Source organism: Vipera ursinii, assembly GCF_947247035.1.
Source record: "Vipera ursinii genome assembly, chromosome: 1".
Lineage (NCBI taxonomy): Eukaryota > Metazoa > Chordata > Lepidosauria > Squamata > Viperidae > Vipera > Vipera ursinii.
The window spans coordinates 297,706,506-297,730,436 of NC_139512.1; the positions used below are offsets into that span (position 1 = coordinate 297,706,506).

Below are 23,931 nucleotides of genomic sequence, written 5' to 3' on the forward strand. Positions count from 1 at the left end.
GTAAGTATAAGTTCTTCGGGGAAAGGACTTAGGCTATTTTTTGTTTTCAATTTTAGTGATTTGTTGATTGAAATGGTGGTTAATTTTTTTTAAAAAAATTAATGGTAATTTTAACGTTCTTATTTTCTTTATCATTAGGTTCCAACTTTAGAATTTTTATCTGATAAATTACAGTTCTACCAAAGACAATATAATGAAAATGTTCGAGGTGGACTGCTTGATCTGGTGTTTTTTAAGGATGCTATAACACATCTTGTTAAGGTTTGTGTCTTTAACTCTAAATGTAACTTTCATTTCAAATTATTCACTTATTAGGATTATTATCAATTTCAATATAAGTAAATAATGTAAATAAATAAAAGCCAATTATTAAGAATTCAAAAACTAATAGCTTTTTTAAAAGATAGTGGTATGATGATGGTGATAGTGATAATGATATTTTTAGGCTGACAGAAATGTTGATACAGATTATATATTTTATTTATTTATTTATTTTTATTTTTATTCCATTTATATCCTGCCCTTCTCCGAAGACTCAGGGCGGCTTACAAACTTAGCAGTAGCCTTCATTCTATGTATATGCCTGCTTAATTAGGGCTTTCACACACACCCCAAGCGGCATTATTACAAAGTCAGCTTAATTGCCCCCAACAATCTGGGTCCTCATTTTACCTACCTCGGAAGGATGGAAGGCTGAGTCAACCTTGAGCCTGGTGGGATGCGAACCTGAACTAATTGCAGGCAGCTGGTGTTACTTAAGGAGGCATTAGCCCACTGCTCCACCAAGGCTCTTATCTTCCTGTTTTGCCATTACTGAGAAAACTCTTTCTTGTAGGCGACCAAGTAATGGAAATTATTAGCTCTCCTAGAAACACTGTTTTGAAAGTCTGCATGTTATTTTAAGAAAATAGTTAATTTGTTAGATATAAAGGTTAATGTGGTACTTAATTTGGATTATGGTATTATTTAAAGTTTATTGGGTCTAGGTTTTACCAATAGAAAAGCTATGGCATTACTTATAAAACTCAAAGGGACATAAAAGCAATTCTATAGAGCAGGGGTTCCCAACCCGTAGGCCATGGACCCGTACTGGTCTGTGATCTGTTAGGAATTGGGCAACACAGCTGGAGGTGAGCGGCGGGTGAGTGAGTGAAACCAAAACCATCTCCATCCCAGTCCATGGAAAATTGTCTTCCACGAAACTGGTCCTTGGCACCAAATGGTTGAGGACCACTGCTGAGGAGGAGACTTCAGTGTGGGCTTTTGTAAATACTGTATATGCATTGGAATAATATAATACAATTTAACTATTGTTTTTTACAATACAGTTCAGAGAAAGCTTCTAAGAAGTTCCTTTGAGACTATACAAATGCACACCGAGATGCACACCATCCTCAAAGAAGAATTTTTTTTATCTCCTTTTCATTGCATGGAAAAGATCTATTAAAAACTGACTAAATTGGATTTCCTTTTTTTTTATCTTCATTACAGCTTCAGTGTAATGTAGTAGCTACCACAGAAGAGACTAAGGCTTGAATCCATTCTCAGCTGGGAATAGCTAGGTGACTTTAGGCCAGTCACGCTTCTAGCCCCACCTACTCCTCACATTTGTTTTGAAACTAAAAGGAAGCTCTAACTTTATTTTCCCATAACACACTCCTGAAGAAAAGGCAGAATATAAATCCAACTAAAAACAAATCAAAATGTTTAAAAATAGGCTTAGTCAATGATTCAGCTTTGCCATCCTTGTGCAATGAGTTTAGCTTACAATGTATGTCCTTTTCTCTTTCAATATTGTAGATCTCCCGAATAATTCGGACAGCATGTGGAAATGCTTTACTTGTAGGAGTTGGTGGTTCTGGAAAACAGAGTCTTTCAAGGCTTGCTTCTTTTATAGCTGGATATAGAATCTTTCAGATAACTTTAACAAGGTCAGGAACTTATACTTAACCAAAAATGATTTTGAGTTTCCGTGCAGAATTAGAAGCTCCTATTTGTGAGGAAGGTAGATTGTGCATATTTATGTGTATGTAGGATCATTATTATGATATTAATGATTACATGTTCAACTGTTGAGTCATATTAAATCAAATACTAAAAAAAATGACATAACTGAGGAAAGAATTTCTAGGCATGTGAAGAAATTCTTGTCCTGCCCTCTGCTTATAATACAGCTTTTCAAATGGCACTTGGCATGACACTTAGAAAAGACTTGGTATGACTGGAAGTTCCTTCTCAGATGCCTATCCCAGGTCTTTGGGAAGGACTTCATAGGTAGATAAAAATGCCAAATACTGTCTAATATCTGACTGACTTTGCAAGCAACCATAATGTAAGAGTTACAATATATAAAAATAAAATATTTATATGCCATCTACATTTATAAGATAAGATAAGATAATCTTTATTGTCATTTTTTACTGTGGGCACATGGCGCACATCAAAAATGAAATTTAGTTGCCCGCTCTCAAAGTGAGACACATACATGACACCCCTCAAAACATACTACATACAACATATGTATAGACCCACACCCGTACATATACATAACAATAAAATATTAAATACTGTCCAACTTGAATATATAATGGAAGCCTGAGAGTTCACAAGGTTAATGCTGTATGGAAGGAAACTATGGTTGAATCTGGATGTTCTGCTACAGATACCACGAAGCCTCCTCCCAAAAGGTAACAAGGAAAACAGGTTGTGAAGAGGATGAATAGTGTCCCAGATAATCTTACGGACCCTGTTCAAATAATGCTTCTGTGCTATGTCCTGGATGGGAGGGAGGGAACTGCCAATGAACTTTTTAGCCATCCTCACCACTCTCTGCACTGCCTTCCTGTCTGAAGCAGCGATGCTTCCAAACCAGACTGTGATGCTGTATGACAGGATGCTCTCAATCGTCCCCCTGTAGAAAGTGGTCAGAACAGGGGAAGGAAGATGAGCTTTTCTCATCCGACGCAGAAAGTGCAGGCGCTGCTGCGCCCGCTTCACCAGTTTCTCACTGTTGAGCGACCAAGCCAGCCTACTTGTTAGCTGCACACCTAGGAATTTGATGCTGGTAACCATCTCCACAGGTGAATCATTAATACACAGAGAAGTGTGGCTGTGCATGCCTTTTCTGAAATTGACCATGATTTCTTTGGTTTTACTGGTATTTAAAACTAGGCTGTAGTGTAAGAGTTACAATATATTAAAATAAAATATTTATATGCTATCTACATTTATATGCTATGTACAGTTAAACAAAAACATTAATTTCATTTGTGATCCCTCTCAAATTAACAAATGTGCAGATTTTCTTTTATTCTTGAATGATTTTAACTGCATTGATAGTTTGCATATGATGAATTTTTATTGGCAACGTTATAATGCAGAAAAGTTATTACAATTTAAATTGATATCAATGTGATTATTGATTGATAATAACTCAACTTACTTAAGATTAGGATTTGACATGCATTCTGAGGCTGTACCGCAGAGTTATTATAAAGCATCAGTGAGACAATGCTGTCAGTAGATGTGAGTTATAGTTCAAGCAGAATGCTAATATACTATGTTGGTTCACAGCTGATTCATGATGGTATTTTATCTAATTTATACAAAGATAACCTTAATTTCTCCTAAGTTGGTGAACAAGTTTTGTATAAAAATATCCTGGAATTATCATTAGCTCAGACTGGAAAAGCTACTTGGAAAAGCAGCGAAACGTTTCATACCCCTCAAAAATAATCCAGTTGCCATAATTCAAGTTCCAGACAACTCTAGCTGGATCATTGAGAATCTTCATAGACATCCTGGAACCAAGTTTAATTTTAACTGGGGCTTTATTTTTAATATATAATCCAATTCCACATCTTTCTCTTTGTTTGGATTCAGTTTGAACAAATTATCTCATTCAGTTGTTATAGCAGTCATCCCAAACAGGTTTTCTTTTAATCTATTAAATCAGATGTGCCTTTATGTACTAAGAGCTTAAATGTATTTTGTTTCTTTCCCACACTTTGACATTAATATGTGGGCAATAAACCCTTTGAACAATATCCCACAGATGCTTTTTCACGAGGCAACTGGACTTTCTTATTTTTCTTTAAAGATGTTTCACGTCTCATCTAAGAAGCTTCTTCAGCTCTGATGAATGATACTTTTTCTTATTTTTGCTTGAGTGGTTTTAGAAGTTCCATTTCAGTAACACTCCCCATTAAAATATGCAACAAAATTTCTTTATGGATATAAGGGAGCATTTATACTTGCATATGGAAGTCTTCTCACCTCCAATCCTTGCTGTATTGACTTCATTAATATTTTATAAACTTATAGGTGAAGAATTTATACTGCAGGTTAAATTTGTTTGTTGTTTTGCTTTCTTCTCTCAGGTCCTACAATGTGATTAATCTAACAGATGACTTAAAGAACTTATATAGAGTTGCTGGTGGTGAGGGAAAAGGAATCACATTTATTTTCACCGATAATGAGATAAAAGATGAAGCATTTCTTGAATATCTTAATAATCTGCTTTCTTCTGGAGAGGTTAGAATTTCAAATCACTATAGATATTGCTGTTATACTGATTATTGCATTCTTACTTGTAGTTAAATATACCAATAAGCTTTACTTTGATTAAGACCCTGATAAGATGACTCATAAAGCATAAAAGTTAATCTCTGAAGCACTTTGGAATTTACTGAGTTTTATTCAAAAGCTAATTTGATGTATTAGTTTGAAAATTTGAAATTTCATTTATTCACTGACAGTAATCTGAAGCATAAAGTGGTATAACCTTTTTTTCCTCACAAGAAATACATAAGGAAGTACTAGACCTCTATAACAGAATGAAACTTAATAAATCTGAGACAAATAAATGCAAGGGATTAGCATCAGAATCTTTACCTAGCCAGTATCCCATTTTGTTTCAGTGGAGTATATTTGCTATAACTTGGTATTATAATTCATTTATCATCTAATAAAGCTAATAATATTTCTAGAATGTTCAACATTTTAAACTAGCTGTAAGCATTGGAAGGAATAAAATCCCAAGCACAAAAGACAAAGTGCAACGCTTTGAATACCATGTACATGAATATCTATGCTTCATTATGTCTTGACATCATAGATTTTTATAAAATACATTAGTGAACCTTGGTTCCCTATGAATTATAAACTGAAGCGGATGTCTCCTGAATTAGGAGAGTCTTGGAATCTATAAATTAAAAACTGTGGTATTTTAATAATATTCATAAACGTCTTTTTTCTATAATTTTTGTTTTTCCTGATAAGATCTCCAATTTATTTCCTCGAGATGAACTGGATGAAATAACTCAAGGACTTATATCTGTAATGAAAAAAGAGCTGCCACGAGTTCCCCCAACTTTTGATAATCTTTATGAATATTTTATATCACGGTCAAGGAAAAACCTCCATGTTGTACTCTGCTTTTCTCCTGTGAGTTTCCTTTAAATATATGCTTAGAGAACTAATGACCCATTAGGTCATCATTTCAGAGATATTTCCTTGCCTAAACAGAAAAACAGGATGATCATGTATGGGCAAAAAAGCAGTGGGAACAGGAACTTCTGACTTCCTGTTGGCTTTCTCATTGACTTCCCTTGTAGGAAGTTGGCAGGGAGCATTGGAAATGTCAATCACATGATTATGGCTGACCACACCATCAGGATGGTGCTAAAGTAGCTACATTCTCAACAAATGTCAGTCTTATGGGATTAATGGGTCCCAGACTTTTGATGCATTAAGTTAGCCCATTTGAGATATAGGTGGTCCTCAACTTACGACTACAATTGAGCCCAAAATTTCCATTGTTAAGTTTAGTGAGTTGCATCCCATTTCATGAATTTTATTGCCACAATTGTTAAGGCAATCACTGCAGATGTTAAGTGAATCTGGCTACCCTCATTGTACTTTGCTGGTTGGAAGCCAGCTGTGAAGTTACAAGTCATAAATACATGCTAGTTGCCAAGCACCCAAATTTGTTCAAGTGACTATGGAGATGCTGCAAGGGTCATAAATGTGAAATGTGGTCGTAAGTCACATTTTTCAGTACTGTTGTAACTTTGAGTGTCACTAAATGAATGTAAGTTCTGTATGTTATTTCAAAAACTATTGCCCTATGATGTACATGTTACCCAATTGAAAGTTACAAACCGGAGGGTTTTAGTAGTGTGTGAGTTTGTGTGTGTATGTTTATTAAGGGATTGCAAGGTTGTAAATAGGGATTCATTATTTTTTGTCATCTAAGCCACTGAAAAATTCTAAAAATTCATAAATAAGATTTTTTTAAAAAAAAGTTCCAAAGAAATCTTTATTATCCTGCAAGTTTAATTCTGCAGTCATTTTTGTGGGAATGTCTACTAAGTTAAAATAGACATATAAAATTGGAATATGCAACCCAATTCTATATATGCTATTTGGAAGTAAGTGCCACTCCCAAATAGCATGCACAGAAGTATAAGGTAAAGTTCAAAAGGATTTCCTTTCTTAAGGATACAAATAATGTTCTAGACCAGCAGTGTCAAACTGCTGGCCCATGGGCTGGATCCATCATGCAGAAGCCACGCCCACCCCAGCTCCTGTAAGGGGGAAAAAGTCACGATACATCACAACACGTCATGTGATGTAGCGAGTTTGACATCCCTGTTCTAGACCTATTTATTCCAGATCTAGACATAGCATGGCATTTATGTTGTATAGCAATATTCAACATAAGCTTGCTTTCAAAAAATACTCACCTACAAGCATTGTTAGAATTATGTTTCTAATATTTTGTTGCTCTATTAAATTATTTAATCAGCAATTACTTTGTTATAATTAACAGCTTACATTCTAAAATACTTACATTAAAATATGAAAGATTTCATAGGAGCCTTTTTTCTCCTCTCTCCAATAAGGTTTTATGATATTACAGATCTTGTGCAGATTAATTCATATTTATACTAAGCAATAATGTGATTTCCTTGGAATGTTATAAGAATACAGCTAATATGAACATCACTAGTGCCTTAAAAATTAACGTGTTGTTTATTGTGATTAATCCATAGGTTTAACACAATGTATAAACCTAGACCTAGTCCCAGCCTTTTTTATATGTAACAATTGCACTGGAAACTGTATATAACTCAGACAGCATATAAGTTTAATAATCATCATCATCATGATCATCATCTGTTATATTTGCCATAAATATATTTCATTGATATGTCACTTTTTCTTTATTTCTTCTTTTTGCTAGGTTGGTGAGAAATTTCGTGCACGGTCTTTGAAGTTTCCTGGTCTTATATCTGGGTGTACTATGGATTGGTTTACTCAGTGGCCCAAGGAAGCCCTTGTTGCTGTGTCACAGTATTTTCTGTCAGGTTTTAATATTGTCTGTTCGCCTGAAGTTAAAGCACACATAGTAGAAGCTATGGGCATCTTTCATGACCTAGTTTCAGAAAGCTGTGACAATTATTTTCAAAGGTAATATTTAAATGTGTATAATTCTGTAATAGCTGTTTTTAAAATATATGGTTTTATATACCGGTACATAAAAATCTTTATATCATGAACACATTTTACAAGAAAAAGCTAGCAGAAAATGGACATGAAAGAGTCCATCAGGATACTCCAGTGAAGAAGTATTTTGCCAACTAGACTGGGCAAAAGATGGAATGAAAATCAAAGGCGCCTATTTAAATCACTTAAGATTTGCTGATGATGTTCTCTTCTCACAAGACCCAGAAGAGCTACAAAGACACACAAGAGCTGCACAAACCAAGAGAACCATTTGGCTTAAAAATAAACCTGAAAAAGAGCCAGGTTATGTTTAATAAACTCACTAAAGAAAGAAAAAAATATATCTGGAGAAGAACTAGATGTAGTAGGGTATATACCTTGGCCAACAGACTACATATACCTTGGCCAACAGATCTCAGTGGAAGATGATACAATAAAGGAAACTGAATGACATGTTAAATGTGGTTGGCTAGCATTCGGTAAGCTATGCATAGTTTTCAAGAACAACCCCCTCCTATGCCTGAAGAGCAAAGTTTTCAATCAGTGTGTGCTACCTGCTCTAACATATGCCAGCGAAACATGGACATTAAATTCACAATTGATACAAAAGCTAGAAGTGGTACAAAGAGCCATGGAAAGATACATGCTCAGTATTACAAGACAAGATAGAAAGACCCGCACATGGATTAGAGAACAAACAAAAGTATATGATATCATCAAGAGAGTAAAAGAATTGAAATGGAAATGGGTTGGTCACATAGCAAGAAGAACTGATGGCAGGTGGACCAAGGCAGTCATAGAATGGATCCCATTTGATAAAAAGCATCCATGAAAGAGACCTAAAACAAGATGGATCAAAGACATCAGCAAGTATTGCGGGCCCACTTGGCAAAAGAAAGTTCAGGACCGTATTGGTTGGAAACATGCGGAAGAGGCCTTCATCTTGCAGTGGATAAACAATGGCTAAGACGATGATGATGATAATGATACATAAAAATCATTTTGCAATTTAATCTCAACATATTATACAATTCTAAATTTGAAATAATTTTCAATATTGTGTGTTCCAACCTCCTGATTGGGGCAGGATCTATAATAGTATCACTGATTGATGAGTATCCACTTTCTGCAGTTTCTGTTTGAAGAATTCTAGTGAAAAAAAATTCACCACATCTTGTGGTTGCTGTAAATAGTGTCACTAATATATAGTAAAAAGCATAAAGCCTCCATTGCCTTAATTTTCTGTGTCAATTGCCACTCTTGCAAAGCGAAATATACTTACAATTCAAAAACAACCCTGTCACACTTTGACAATTGATAAACATTCAAAGAACCATTATTTTGGTTTCAGGGGGAACATGATTATTTTACAGACTTTACTGCCTAAATTAATGTTTAGAACTGTGATTCATTTACATAATATAATAATCTAATACCCTAGGTTGTATCTTGAGATTATTATATTGTTGTGGCATTTAAATCTGAAGTGATATCACTATTATAAATTACAGATATCGGCGAAGAGCCCACGTAACCCCCAAATCTTATCTTTCTTTCATCAATGGGTACAAAGATGTTTATGCTGATAAGCTGTTCAGCATTAATGAACAAGCTGAGCGAATGAATATAGGTAAGATAAGTCCAGGTCAAAGACCTTATTTTTTCAATCCTTTTACTATGTCAACATATATCAATATATTAAGATGTGAGCCTTAGCTGGACTTGTTTTCAAAAGCATATATAAGACCAGAGCTTAGTCTTCTCTACTGATCAGTTGTTTTGTTCCTATAATCATACTGTATATTATTTGGGGGGAGTTAATTATTATTCTTTCTCTTGTGATAATTAACTATCCTGGAAGTACTTGTTATGAAAAGTAGGATGTAAATCTGATAGATAAATCAATATAACAGTTAATTAAGCATAGTTATTTATTCATTATGTACCATCAAGTTGAAGTCAAGTTTTAGTGACTACATCAATAGAGAAGAATATGGTAACCAGCACAAGGTTGATGCACTCAATTACAGCAGTGATAGATTCACCAGTGTTTCTCTACCTTGTCAACTTGAAGATGGGTGGACTTCAACTCCCAGAATTCCCAGCTCTACTGACTGGGGAATTCTGAGAGTTGAAATCCATCCATCTTCAAGCTGACAAGGTTGAAAAACACTGGGATACACTATAGAAAGCTCTGAAGGGCCAGATAGGGAAGATCACGTTGGGGAAAGTTTATCAAGTGTTAACACTGGCATAATGGTCCATAATTAATCAAAGAAAGTGAATGAATAAAGACTGAATCACAAAACATGATGTAAAAAATCAGTGAATGGGTTAAGTAGATGGAGTCAAATTATGGTTTAATGGAGTTGATGAGATCCTCAAAACAGATGAAAAGTTTGAACGAGACACACTATGAAGTGCTGTCTAGTTGTTGTGAATTCAAGGACCATTTTGCTGTGAAATCTGGGATAGAAAGTTATGGGGTAATTTATTTGATGGCATTAGTATTAAATGGCTTAGCTGTTGTTGTTACTTTTTTCAATCCCCTACTTCTTTTCTTCAGTTTACCTTACTCTTTACTGCTTTTTGTACTTTACACTATGTTGCTTATTCTGAAAAGAAATAGCAAAATAGATACAGATTGATAGATTTGTTTAACTGAGCTCTCTGAAGATCTGAATTTACTGGTAAATTCTAGTCCAGGAACCAGACACATACCCACCTCTTACTGGAAGATTTTGGCTGTTTATGTTCATAATATTGCCTTAACACAAATTAGAACTATAAATGATTGCGGACTTCATCTGGATTTTGATCATTATTATAGGCCTTGCTAAACTAATGGAGGCTAGTGAATCTGTTGCTAAACTCTCTCAGGAGCTGGCAGTAAAAGAAAAGGAATTGGCTTTGGCTTCTGTAAAAGCAGATAAAGTAAGTATAAGCACACATTAGAACATTAAGTACACAAAGGTTGCTCATGGATTTTTATTTGTTTGGTCTGAGTTTTTAGGCAAATCTGTTGACACCTCCTGGATCAATTCATAATTATCCTCTATTTTTCCCCACTGCTCAAAAATATGCATTTTAGAATCTGCAGTGGATGGAAGTTCATTAAAGTCTAATACCATCTATTCATGTTGTTATTCTTTTTATACTGTACAGCTTTAGAGCTTAGACAATGCTCAAAATTGATCTGATGACATAGTTCCTTGATCTCTCCCCATAATGATTATTTTAACTGCTACAACTGGGTTAAGTCTATTTATTTATTTATGGCAAGTGATTGAATACTGTCTAGTCCATAAATTCAAGTCACTTTAGAACTGTTGTACTGAAAATAAAATCACAAAATCTAGCACCAGACATAACATGTTATATATGTATTCTACAACACATAAAAAGAAACAGTTGTCTAGCCATACAGTTCCAAGTTGAAATGGTTGTTGTGGCCTTCCAAAAGGACTGTACAGTGCAAGTCTCCAAATTTGCAAGTCCTCTTCCAGCCCCATCCTGTGATTTTTATGATCTAATCCTTTGCTTCACATCTTGGTTGGATTCCTTGATTTATGTCTTTGCCTTTTTATTTGTAGTCTCAGGGTCATTTTCTGGTTTCTTCCCATACATCATTTTTTCCACTAGCCTGAGTGAAAGAAAAAAAAAGAATGTTTTTACTTAAAGTTTTTTTCTAGGTTTGCTTTTAATAGTAAGGTGACAAGTAAATGTTTTTTGTAGGTTATGCATAAATTAATTAAGTGTATTCAAGAACTACAGGCCTAATAGGTATTATTTTCCATCAGCCGCATGATCGTATACATGATTCTTCAATAGGAAGAAACTTACCCTACTGCTATTGTGCTCAAAATGACAGCTCATTTAGTACGTTATTTCCCACCAAGTTCTTCCTGTTTCTGGAACTGTATGCTTGAGAATGAAGAGGCAAGGAAGATTAGGGAGTCTGTCCTGGCTAAGTCAGTTCCTAATGTCAGTCGCTATAGCTTTGGCCTTGGCCATTATAAATATCAGATATTTGCTCTGCAAATGATGGCACATCCTTTTAAAAAAAATGTTATATTAGGTGCTGGCAGAAGTGACTGTAAGTGCTGAGGCTTCAGCTAAAGTGAAGAATGAAGTTCAAGGGGTGAAAGACAAAGCTCAGAAGATTGTGGATGAAATTGATACAGAGAAAGTGGTAGCGGAGGCAAAGCTGGAGGCAGCCAAACCAGCCTTAGAAGAAGCTGAAGCAGCTTTGAATGTGAGTGGTGTTTAACATTGCAAGTGAAACGTGCAATATAAAAAAAATGCAGAATACAAGCAGCTGGCATTATTATTCTGTAAATTTATGGTGTGAAACTAGAGAGTTTTGTCTTAATTTGAAATAGTTCCCATGTAAGCATAAGTTACCTGCTGTTTCCAAATTGTATTACCTTTTTGTCTCCTACTTGTATATATGAGAGGTACTATTTACCATCTTGACTACAACAGTTTTCATGGTTGGTAAAATTACTGTCTCCCTATTTCAAATTTTGGCAGCTGAAATAGGAGTTAAATGTAGAGGAGTAAGGCTTTTTAATAATTTTATAAAATATTAGTCAATAAATTAACTTTTCTCCCTAGACCATCAAACCTGCAGACATTGCAACAGTTCGAAAACTTGCCAAGCCACCTCATCTAATTATGAGGATCATGGATTGTTGTCTATTGCTATTCCAAAAGAAAATTGACCCAGTTACCATGGATCCAGAAAGGCCTTGCTTAAAACCATCCTGGAGTGAATCATTGAAAGTAAGCAATATTTCCAAGTATTTTTAATTTTTCAAAAAACTCTATGGTTGAAATCTCAAAGCATCAAAGAATCATAGAATCATAGGGCTGGAAGGGACTTTGAAGGTCTTCTAGTCCAACCCCCTGCCCAAGGCAGGAGTTCTTATACTATCTCAGGCAAAAGGTTGTCCAAATTTCTTGAAAACCTCTAGTGTATAACAAAGCCACAGCATAGTTTGTAGAAGGGGGAATTTTCACAATTTGCTTTCTTCAGCCAAAAACATAATATACTATTCTAAAAAGTTCCTGATCCTCACAAATGGTTTATTTTTAAGTATAATGTCTACAGCAAAAAAAAACATTATTTAATGAGAAGAATTTCCCTTCTTTTCCTTTTCCATTGGTCCATTTGATCCATGTCTTCCATATACAATATTTGTTTTTGGATTTGATCCTCATTTATTCTGAAGTGAGCAAACCACATCAGCATACTTTTTGTACTGACCTTTTACTTTTGTATTCAATTCAGATTCATTGCCCTCTATCCTTCATGACCTTCTCTTTTCTTAAGTAATAATTGCACAATACTACAAGCACCAACAAAGGTTAGTTTTACCCCAAGCATGCACATGCTAATGTACACACACACACACACTATGCCAGTGTGATTTGAATTAAGTAATTTTAAGATTTTTTTTCTTCTGTAGTAATGGAAATAACAATGAGTTAATGTTTTGAGACTTGTTTAAAGAGAGAAGAAATTTTTATTTGGAGAGGAGATGGACTCAGAAAACTATTATATCTGGAAATGTGGTAAAGGAAGACATTTGTAGGCAATGATGCTTTATGTTTTCCCCATTTATTACAGCTAATGAGTGGACCATTTCTCCAGAGTCTCCAACAGTTTGCCAAGGATAGTATCAATGAAGAGATGGTTGAATTATTGCAGCCTTATTTTCAAATGGAGGATTATACTTTTGAGAATGGGAAAAAAGTCTGTGGTAATGTGGCAGGGCTACTTTCTTGGACCCTGGCCATGGCAACATTTTACGGTATAAACAGAGAAGTATTGCCTCTTAAGGTAAAATAACACGATATTAATTCATTTCTAGTTAATAAGAAGAAAACTATTACAGACTCTTGATATCATTTCTGTCTATGGAGAATAACTAGAGAATCAAGTGTCCCATCTACTTTTAGTTTCAGAGACTTTGTAACAAATAATTTAATTACCCTTGAAAATTGATACATTTAGTTAAATATAGGGACAAATTAAAATAAGTTCTTCAACTGCACATTGTATTATAAATAGTGCTAATTTGTTAAAATGCAAAACCACTAAAATATACCACTTTGAAAAGACATAGCGGTGACTTCGGCTCTTGATATTATTGATGATGCCTTCCTTCTCTCCCTCCTTCCTCTGACTATCCAGTAGCCTGGGTTGCTTACTACAGTTTAAACAAACAATATAAATCCCTCCTTAATTAAACAGAGAAACAGCAAGCTCAGTGGTGGATTCATACAATATACTGGCCCAGTGCCTGCATAAAGAGTCAGGATCTGACAGCAGCGTTGGGGCCATGCACACTCCAGAAGATTTTTGTTCCAGACAGCAGAAGCAGTGATGGAGAAAGCATGTCTTCTGAATCCTATAGGATGACATTGTCTAAACTGTCAGTACTCAAGCATGCTGATCTTCCTGGATTGTCTTGAGCAACAGAGACAATTAGCTGCAGAAATATCCAGACCATGTGCTATGCAGTGCTTTATAGATGACAACCAGCACTTGGATACAAAGTGATTGGGACCTGCATATGCCACTCTGAAGGGATATTCTATGCTGTAAGACTAGCAGATATACCTAGTTGCCCAGTCATGAATCTCTTGTTTGAACATCAAATTGTCACCTTGGTTTTTCTTTACATAGAAGATAAGAATCAAAGCAGCATTTTCTGGGATTGAACAGTTATTTGGACAGTAACTACCTACTAAATTACTTCAATCCCATCCCCCACTTTATAGAAAAAGATAGGAAAAACATATACATAATGACTGATTGATTGATTGATTATGTGCCATCGAGTCATTTTTCAGCTTCTAGCAATCACAAAGAGATTTTCTCCATGACAACCTATCCCTAATCTGGTCTTTCATGTCTTCCAATGTTGCACCCATCGTTACTGTCACTAAGTCCATCCACCTTGCTGCTGGTCATTCTCTTCATCTCTTTGCTGTCACCTTTCCCAGAATTAAAGTCTTTTCCAAATGGCTAGATCTTTATGTGTCGAAAAGAAGATAATTTGAGCCATTTGTGTCTTCAGTGAGAAATGGTTTGTTATTATTTTTTCTTGGCTGTCCATGATATTCTCAGGAGTCTTCTCCAACAGGAGCTCAAATAGGTCTTGCTTCTTCCAAGACCAACTAATTTTAAACATAAAAATATTTTTTAGTAAATATATTGCTTCATTTTTTTAAATTTTTAGACTAACTTAGCAAAACAAGAAGGACGTTTGAAAATAGCCAATGCAGAACTAGGGAAGGCACAAGCGTTGCTAGATGAGAAGCAAGCAGAGCTGGACAAAGTACAAGCCAAATTTGATGCAGCTATGCAGGAGAAGATGGTAAACAAAATAAAATATTGAATTACACATTCCATGTATTTTGCTATTACTTACTGCATGCACTTTTCATTCTAGGTTAGGAAAATGCTTGCTCAGCAGGACAATTTTGGATGCTCTTTGCTTAACTAGTCATTCCCGCTGCTTCCTCAGTTTTGAGGCAGAGAAGGGAATCAGGCAATATACATTGGCACTGCCTACTTTTGCCTTTCCACATCCACATCATCAAACTTCTGAGATTAGTATGATACTGAAATATCATTGCAGCTTTAGTTAGCACTTTATCATCTGCCTGTTGACCTTTGTGCCTTCAGATCTTTGCCCCATCTGATTTAATTTCTCTTTGAAATTCTTTTAATCAAAGGTTGGCATGTTGCAAAGGGGAGAAGATAGAGATTGAAAGGTTGTCAAATAAAGAAAATTTTGAGTTTTATCTTGACTCCCAAGACTCCCAATTCTCATAGGCATTTTGGAAAGTAAAAATGGCAGGTGTCTGTAGATCAATATTTTATTTCTGCCTGGGGGATGGGAAAAGAAACTAAACAATAATTGTAGTATCCATATCCAGACAAGCTCAAATAATTAGAAAAGAATACCTACATCAATTTACCTTTTAGTTATTGAATATTTTGTGATTAGCTCCTTTTGGCAGCCAAGAGATCTTGGGAGAAGGTAGTGTGTAGATAAACTAAATAAAATTCTGTGGATAAGCAAGTATTTGGATTCCTTGATTAGTGAAATTTCAAAATTCACTAAAGTTCCTAAGCTATGCATGCTCTGCATTAAAAGTAAAAAGATGGCAGGGTTTTTTTTTCCTTCATATCCAAATTTACAACTAGAATCTGTGCAAAAAATGTTGGGGTTGAGATATTTATTTTCAAGTGGCATGCTTTAAAAAGATGCTTGTTTTTAAAGATGTTCTCTAAAAAGAACTAGCATAGTTCTCGGGATGAGCATTTGAAAAGTGTAATATGACATATTTTCAAATGTCAGGACCTCTTGAATGATGCTGAAACGTGCAGGAGAAAGATGCAGGCTGCCTCTGCCCTTATTGATGGCCTGAGTGGAGAGAAAATCCGGTGGACTCAACAAAGTAGAGAGTTCCGAGCCCAGATCAATAGGTATAGTATATGACCAGTGCAATAATAGTATTAATTTTAAAATAATATAAAACAGTAAAAGGAAAATAAAAATAAATGTCTCTCTTCAATCCATAAAGTATAACTGTCCTTTTTATTATTTTATTATATTGTTTATCTTTTAAAATGATTAGAAATAGGTAACTTTCAGATAACTGCTTGATGGATAACGATTTTTTTTTTGATACTGGTTTATCTTTATTGCTGTATCAGGTTTGGCAGACAGGGATTCCTCAACTGCTTTAATTAAGGGTTCTGATATAACTGTAGAAACAAAGTTACAGATCTGAACTTAATAACCAGCCCATTTATGAAAAACTTGCAACACACTTTGAAACATCTGAGTTAAAAATATACATTCCAAAGAAAACTGGGAATTTTGAGTGTGATTTGCTTCCTTCTTATGATGGAGACCTAGATAGGGAATCAGAACTAGGACCTGTCAATTTGGTTCCATTCTTCTGATTTGTTTACATCTCCTCCTAGTTTAAATTAGAGCTACTAAATGGCTAGGCTTATGCCAGAATTGGTGTTGCTGCTTCACTGTCCTGTGTCCCGTTTATTCAGCTCACTGGTGCAAGTGGTTAGTGCAAGTAGGAGCCCTGTTCATTTCAGCAGTCAATCACGCACATTTTGAAAAAACTATAAACTTTCCAGCTTGAACCTGAGGAGTAAAATGGTATGAAACTGATTAAAGTGTCTTTTTTGAATGAGCTTTTTAAAATGGTTTTGTCACATTCCTTTTTTTAAAAGGTTAAAAAAATGCATCTTAATGAAAGATTCCATGATTTTTCCTAGGCTTGTGGGAGATGTGTTACTTTGCACAGGCTTCCTTTCCTATTGTGGCCCTTTTAATCAGATATTCAGGAACCTCTTGCTTAAAGATTTATGGGAGACAGAGATGAGATTACGAAAAATCCCTTTTACTGAAAATCTGAATATCATTTCCATGCTGGTAGATCCTCCTACGGTAAGTCTTTAATTCTGTTAGCTTTTTTATAGCTTAGATTTTTAATCCTGCTGATCATTTCACTAAGTGGTTGAATAAATCTATTAACACATGTTACTGGCTTAATAAATTCCTTCTCACTAATTCTGTCTCAGTGTATTTTGTCATCTAGCCATCTTTGCCTGGGTGTTAAGTCTCAGCAGAGTAACCTCTTGGGTAGAAATATTCCAGGGTACTATCAAGTTCTAAACTAGAGTGAGAAGTTGAAGAATTGCACATACTTGGAAAAATATTAGAAAAATAGCAACAGAATCTTCACGGCACCCTCAAAAATTGTGTTTAAGATCCTGAGTTAGGGTGTGAATGGAGTGAGAGTACTATTATATTACAAAGAAGATAGTATTAAAATGAAACAAATTCAAACCTGTGTGGTTGAAAAACCTAATACACTTTCCTAGTCAGCTGTAAGGATGCTGTAGGTGTTTGCCCTTTGGAAGGCCAGGCATTTTTATGGGGAAAATATAGTACTTATGGGGAAATAGATAGGGGTTAATATGTGGTACTGAGTACATAAACCACTCTTCTCCATGTCACTTCCATGTTGAGACTGCAATCTCTACAATGGGCTGGCATTAATTGCCATTTCACAATTACAGTAAATGATGGTGGCAGTAGAGCAGGGGTCTTCAAACTTGGCCCTTTCATGACTTGTGGACTTCAACTCCCAGAATTCCTCAGCCAGCATGCCTGGCTGAGGAATTCTGGGAGTTGAAGTCCACAAGTCATAAAAGGGCCAAGTTTGAAGACCCCTGCATTAGAGTGTCCTGGGAAACCAGGATTCCAGAAGGGAAGCATTCAGAACTTATTGTTTTTGTTGTTTGATTCAGTTTTCTTTTCTTATTCAACTTATGTCTTCTTCTACATATCTAGATTAGTGAGTGGAATCTGCAAGGGCTTCCAGGAGATGAACTCTCAGTTCAAAATGGCATCATTGTTACAAAAGCAACCAGATACCCACTTTTGATAGATCCACAGACTCAAGGAAAAACATGGATTAAGCAGAAAGAAAAGGACAATGATTTACAAGTAAGTATTACAAAATTTTAATATTCCGTTCATGTTCCTGTTTCCCTTCCATTCCCCCATCCCAGCAAACTAAGCTACACAATGATTACACATGAAGAGGAGAATTACTGCATTGCAGGGGCCAGAGCAGATCAATAGCTCACCATCACGCTCAGTGTTCATTGGGTGAGGAGGAGCCAAACTTTCTCTCTTCAGGTCACTGGAAGAGATACCCCCAGGCATGCCGCTTTGGCACCCACAAAAAAGGACAATTATCAATGCATTAAATCAATAGTTAATAACATACTGTAAATGTGTCACACTCTAATCTGATACAGTGATGGTATTTCTTCCCTCACATTTGTGATTGTTTATTAAATTTAAACTGTCCTCATTTGATTTTTTTTGGGTAGTAACTCCTTCTATTTGTTTGGTATCTTCCAGAAAGGATCTTTTCTTCCTATAAGAAAAGCAAGATAATTCTATTCAGACTCTTCCAATGCAAAGACTTACTATTGTTACAGAACTTTCCCAGCTATTTTGTCATGATTTTAGAAGGCACTGGGATAAGGTCACTGACCTTAGAAAATAGGAACATTAAAAACTTATTTAAGTTCTGGTTCAGATTTCTCAGACAGAAGTAGATATCTATAAATCCCAGTTCCTGTGATTTAAAATGGAAAAATAGTGACTTACCTCCAAGAATTGTCATCAAGTAAAATATAAAAAGAAATTTAGAGAATTAGGTAATCCCATATAAGTTCTCACAGAACTAATATGAGCTCGCTGAGATTTATGTCAAATTAAGCAGACATAGGTTTACAAGCACTTTAAGAGTATTCTAAAAAAATAAGTGAAAATAAGCACTTTGGTAAACTATATTGCCTTTATTGATAATAAACCATTTTTACTCCTAAGGTGACAACTTTGAATCATAAATATTTCCGTTCGCACTTAGAGGATGCCCTCTCTCTGGGAAGGCCACTTTTAATAGAAGATATCAGGGAAGAATTAGATCCTGCCCTTGATAATATATTAGAAAAGAACTTCATTAAATCAGGAACCTCTTTCAAGGTTAGCTATATTATTCTGTATATTGTGTGTTTTTTTTTTGTTTAAATATATGACAAATGTTCTTGGACAAACCACTTAAAGAAATTATATAATCAAACAGTGAACCTTCCCCTTCAGTCAATGACCAGTTTCTTCAACCTCCAAAGACCAGAGAGATCAGAAATCTCTTTGACAAGAGATTGTCTCTTTCTGAACCTGCAGGGGAAAAAGTTCTTATTTTTACCTCCCATTCCCTTTCCAGTGCTTCATTGGAAGCCTTTCCCTCCACTTATCTGTTACAAGGACAGAAATGTTTTACTAGGCAATGGTAGTGGCATTTCAGAGATTGTCTTTTAGAAATTACTATGCTTTTGTGAAGCAAACTTGGTTCTGCTTGACATATCGGTTTATTCTGCAGCTTGCCTCACTGAGGTAGGGAAGTGGCACGATTCGCCTGAACAAAGCACTTAGCATCCCACTCTGGAGTTGCTATAGTTGGAAGGTTTCTTTCCATGCTCAGAAATCTGTGTTTGGCCAATACTGGAGGAAGCAAAACATAGCAACGAGGCTACTTCACTTTGCTTTGCTTTGCTTTGCTTTGCTTCACTGCTAAAATGGGTTTACTGTGGGTTTAATGAGATGCTTTAATGCAGAGGTGTCAAACTGCTGGCCCGCAGGCCGGTTTCATTATACCAAAGCCGCGCCCACCCCACTGCCAGCAATGCAAAAAGAGTTGCAATACATCGTGACACGTCACGTGACGTGGTGAGTTTGACATCCATGCTTTAATGAGATCCAAGGTTTTTGTCCAAGTGAAGCCCTCCCTTTAATGATCTGAAGCAACAATGATGTATCTAAAGGGTGTTGATTCTGGTCCATCCCATGATAAAAAGCAAGAATGATTTAGGTTATCTGCTACCGATGCCATTTACCCAGAATAACATTCCACATGACCACCAATTTTGCTAGGAAAAGTTGATAGGTATCAAATTGCACCTGTCAGCAAGCTACCTTCTTATGAAAAACATTGCACTTTGAGCCTTATACTTTACATTTCTATGGAAAATAGTGGGCAAATTTACTATCAAATTATGGCAATGGGGAGGAAAAGGGAATGTTTTCAACCTTAAAATAATGAGTTAAGAAACTGCATATAATCCACCGGTCCAAAGCTTGCCACCCCTAAAATAAATCAGTAGCAAAAGCACAATGCATTCCCTTCTCTCTCTCTTTCTAATGTTATATTAAAGCCATAAATTACTAATTGAATTTGTACCATACAACTGACTACATTTGTACCATACAACTGACTACATTAACTACAACATAATAAGAAATCTGAAATAATTATATATTAATATCTATATCTAAATTGATATATCTATAGATATATAGATATATAAAATATACTAAAACAAGTATATTGGTTAGTATATTTACATAAATTTCCTTGATTTTTGCCCATGTTGCAGTACTTCCTCTTCAATTAAATATTGGGATGGATGGGTGAGAGGCTCAAATGGTTGAGCAGTGATTTAATAGGAAATAAAATGAGGATAATATATATATATATATATATATATATATTATTAGAAAATATTTAAAATATTTGCCAGTTAAGAAAACTGTCCAGAAGTGTGTTGCTAAAAATATCCTGAGCTGTGTGAATTTTACATTCCTTTCTAGCAATATTTTTCAGTTATTAACTATATTATTAACAATGCACTGAAACAACATTTGAACTTTTATTAAGGTGAAAGTTGGAGATAAAGAAATAGATGTCATGAATTCATTTAAACTTTATATTACTACAAAATTGCCCAATCCTGCCTTCACTCCTGAGATTAATGCTAAAACATCAGTAATTGATTTTACTGTTACAATGAAGGGACTTGAAAATCAGTTATTGAAGAGAGTAATTCTAACAGAGAAACAGGTAAGATAATCAGTACAATGAGTTGTTATACACAATGATACAATGATGTTTCACTGAAGCTTAAATACTGATTCTTAAATTGTAGTCTGCATTTCATTAGCAAAGTGAATTTAAGTGGACGGATGGGCGGACGGACGAATATTGAAGAACAAAGAAAATTGGCAAAGGCTGACATATTAGAAACAGAAAAGATTTAGGCACAGAGGGGTTAGAACATTATTTTCCTTACTCTCCCTCTGAAAAATTAAGTTATATTATTAGGTTAAAGTAATTACAAAGACTTTCCCTCCAATGGGCTCAATGGGAGGCATCTCATCAAGTGTCAAGAGCAATTTGGAACAAACTTATTTCATAAGGACCATTGAAGGCATTCTCAGGAGTGAGTATTTTTAAGCACTCTCTCCTAGGGAAAGATGTAGAACAGCCTAAGGAAAAGCCTAAGTGGCAACTACTCAGAAACAGCAACGTGTTACAATGTAGCAATAGAGGAAACCAAGGCAATAACCCGCAAGCTTCCCCCCCTCCCCTCCAGGAATATGGCAGAACCCAGAGATGAAAAGAGAAAGGAGTTTGAGTTAAAGAAAGAGAAAAGACCCCTGGAATACGGGTTCTGACAATCATCTTGTTTTTATTAGAAGACCAGTGAATGGATAATACTGCATTCTGAATGTTTATTCTTGAGAAAGAATGTAAACATTTTTTTAAATATGATAATGTTTAATACTTCTATTATGCTATTTTTGGAGCCTTATTAATCCATTTTTGGTTTGCTATTTTTATTTTTATTTTTCCTGTGCATTCAAATAGTATTATCTGCATTAGATTTTACCTGTTATGCTTAGTCAAAGTCATCAGACTGTGACTCTAAACTGGGGAATTATTTGTTTTGAAGGGCTCGCATGTGTATTCACATAATATAAAGAAAATATATAAAATATGTAAACATAAAATAATTGTAAATAAGCAGTATGTTTTTGTGCATCTTCTGGACACAGCTACGCGTTCAGCAACAAGTGCATTATATTTTTATTTTTATTTATTAAATGTATTTATTAAATTCATATGCCACCATTTCACTATCAAGCAACAGCATGAATTCTGTTGTGGTTTTTTGATATTGCACAATGCAGCAATGAAAGAAACAGGATAGATGAAAGCATTTGCATAAGAAAAACAGCAGTAGAAAGGGGAAATTAACCCTTGCCCTCCATTTTTGCATTTGTAATTCATTCAAAACTATTTTCTTAAGGACGTCCTATTTTCAGATTCCATTGGAAAAGTTGCTTAAGGAAAGAACTGTATAGGAAGAGTGATGCACCCATTTTCCACTTCTGCAGCACACAATTTGTAAAACATAAAGTATCTGAATGGTTTTCTCCTTTGTGGAGTAGGATGTAGAGGAGAGTCTCCAAGTATAAGTGGATTTAAAAATTGTATGCATAATTGTTTAGTTTTTAAAATAGTGGACATTATTGCAGCCATTCCTTAGAAAGTTAAACATGGAAAAAGTGAAACTTGAAGATTAGGATAGATTATGCTGAAGGCAGCTACAGTTTCATCAGAGTGTAGGAATAGAAGACGACCATGGATTTATATAGAAATAAGTTCATGAGATCTGTCAAAAGCATTATACCATGGCAGACTTAGCACATTTCTTGTATCTAATGTTCCTATGATTAAAAAGCTCACCAAAATCCAATATGTCCTGAAACATACAAAAATACTTTCCTAAGAAGACAGTCGATAAATTAGTTTTAAACCAATCTTCATCCTCATCTTTTTAATGCAAAACTGAAGAAGTAAACAAGCCTGTGTTCTGATATTTAATATAGGAACTAGAAGCTGAAAGAATTAAACTCATGGAAGACGTAACTTACAATAAGCGGAAAATGAAAGAACTGGAAGATAACCTCCTTTATAAATTAACTACAACTAAAGGTATTATTGTATTTATGTTTATCACATAAATAATGTAGACAAATTTTCCAGTGCATCATAATAAAAGACACAGCTCTAGTTTAGAAACTTATTGGACTATTAATTTGAATCTAGACTGTCCCTCAGAAATGTTCTACTATATTTGAAAATAATAGATTTTAAGACAAGGAACTTTTGGTTCCCTGCAGATAAAACAGTGGGTGTAGTTTCTCCTGCTGTTAACAAGCCACCCTAAAACAATACCAAATAAACAGATTCAGTTGTCTTAAATCAGCAACCAGGATGGTATGATAGCACAATTAATTGTTCTAGCACCTCACCTATCTGGTAATAGCTGTCTAAACTATCATGAATTAATTTGATCATAATTATACTGAGACGTTAAGGCAAATTGAGCAATGGATCCTTATTAGGGCTGAAGAATTGTTATCCTTCACTGTCCTCTAAAATCCATTGCTCTAAAATTTACAATTATCTATAAAGTAGAGCCAGCTTTTATGTACATAGATTTTAAGGTACTTTATTATTCACTTCATTTATTATTACTTTGTACTTTGTATAGCTGCCCATATCAAATGCATGACTCTGAGCATCTGACAGAAGGTTCAGTGGGTTAGGACGCTGAGCTTGTCGATCAGATGGTCGGCAGTTTGGCGGGTCGAATCCCAACTGCCGCGTAACAGAGTGACCGCCTGTTACTCGTCCCAGCTTCTGCCAACCTAGCAGTTCGAAAGCACGGAAAAATGCAAGTAGAAAAATAGGGACCACTACGGTGGGAAGGTAACAGCATTCCATGCGCCTTTGGCATCTAGTCATGCCGGTCACATGACCACAGAGACGTCCTCGGACAAGCGCTGGCTCTTTGGCTTTGAAACGGAGATGAGCACCGGCCCCTAGAGTCGGAAACGACTAGCACGCATGTGCGGGGGAACCTTTACCTTTATAAAGTAGAGCCAG

At 35.3% G+C, this 23,931-nt stretch overlaps 1 protein-coding gene across 1 annotated transcript in view; it reads left to right on the forward strand.

The window, feature by feature from the left end:
* DNAH8 (dynein axonemal heavy chain 8) overlaps positions 1-23,931 on the forward strand; it is a 134,675-nt gene that overhangs the window by 88,477 nt on the left and 22,267 nt on the right. The window contains exons 57-73 of the mRNA XM_083349336.1: positions 139-261; positions 1,801-1,931; positions 4,380-4,533; positions 5,281-5,445; positions 7,247-7,473; positions 9,021-9,139; positions 10,340-10,443; positions 11,588-11,764; positions 12,127-12,294; positions 13,142-13,354; positions 14,760-14,897; positions 15,888-16,015; positions 16,832-17,003; positions 17,913-18,068; positions 18,966-19,121; positions 20,854-21,036; positions 22,869-22,974. Coding sequence (XP_083205462.1) covers positions 139-261; positions 1,801-1,931; positions 4,380-4,533; positions 5,281-5,445; positions 7,247-7,473; positions 9,021-9,139; positions 10,340-10,443; positions 11,588-11,764; positions 12,127-12,294; positions 13,142-13,354; positions 14,760-14,897; positions 15,888-16,015; positions 16,832-17,003; positions 17,913-18,068; positions 18,966-19,121; positions 20,854-21,036; positions 22,869-22,974 — 2,620 coding nt within the window. The remainder of the gene's footprint in view (positions 1-138; positions 262-1,800; positions 1,932-4,379; positions 4,534-5,280; positions 5,446-7,246; positions 7,474-9,020; positions 9,140-10,339; positions 10,444-11,587; positions 11,765-12,126; positions 12,295-13,141; positions 13,355-14,759; positions 14,898-15,887; positions 16,016-16,831; positions 17,004-17,912; positions 18,069-18,965; positions 19,122-20,853; positions 21,037-22,868; positions 22,975-23,931) is intronic.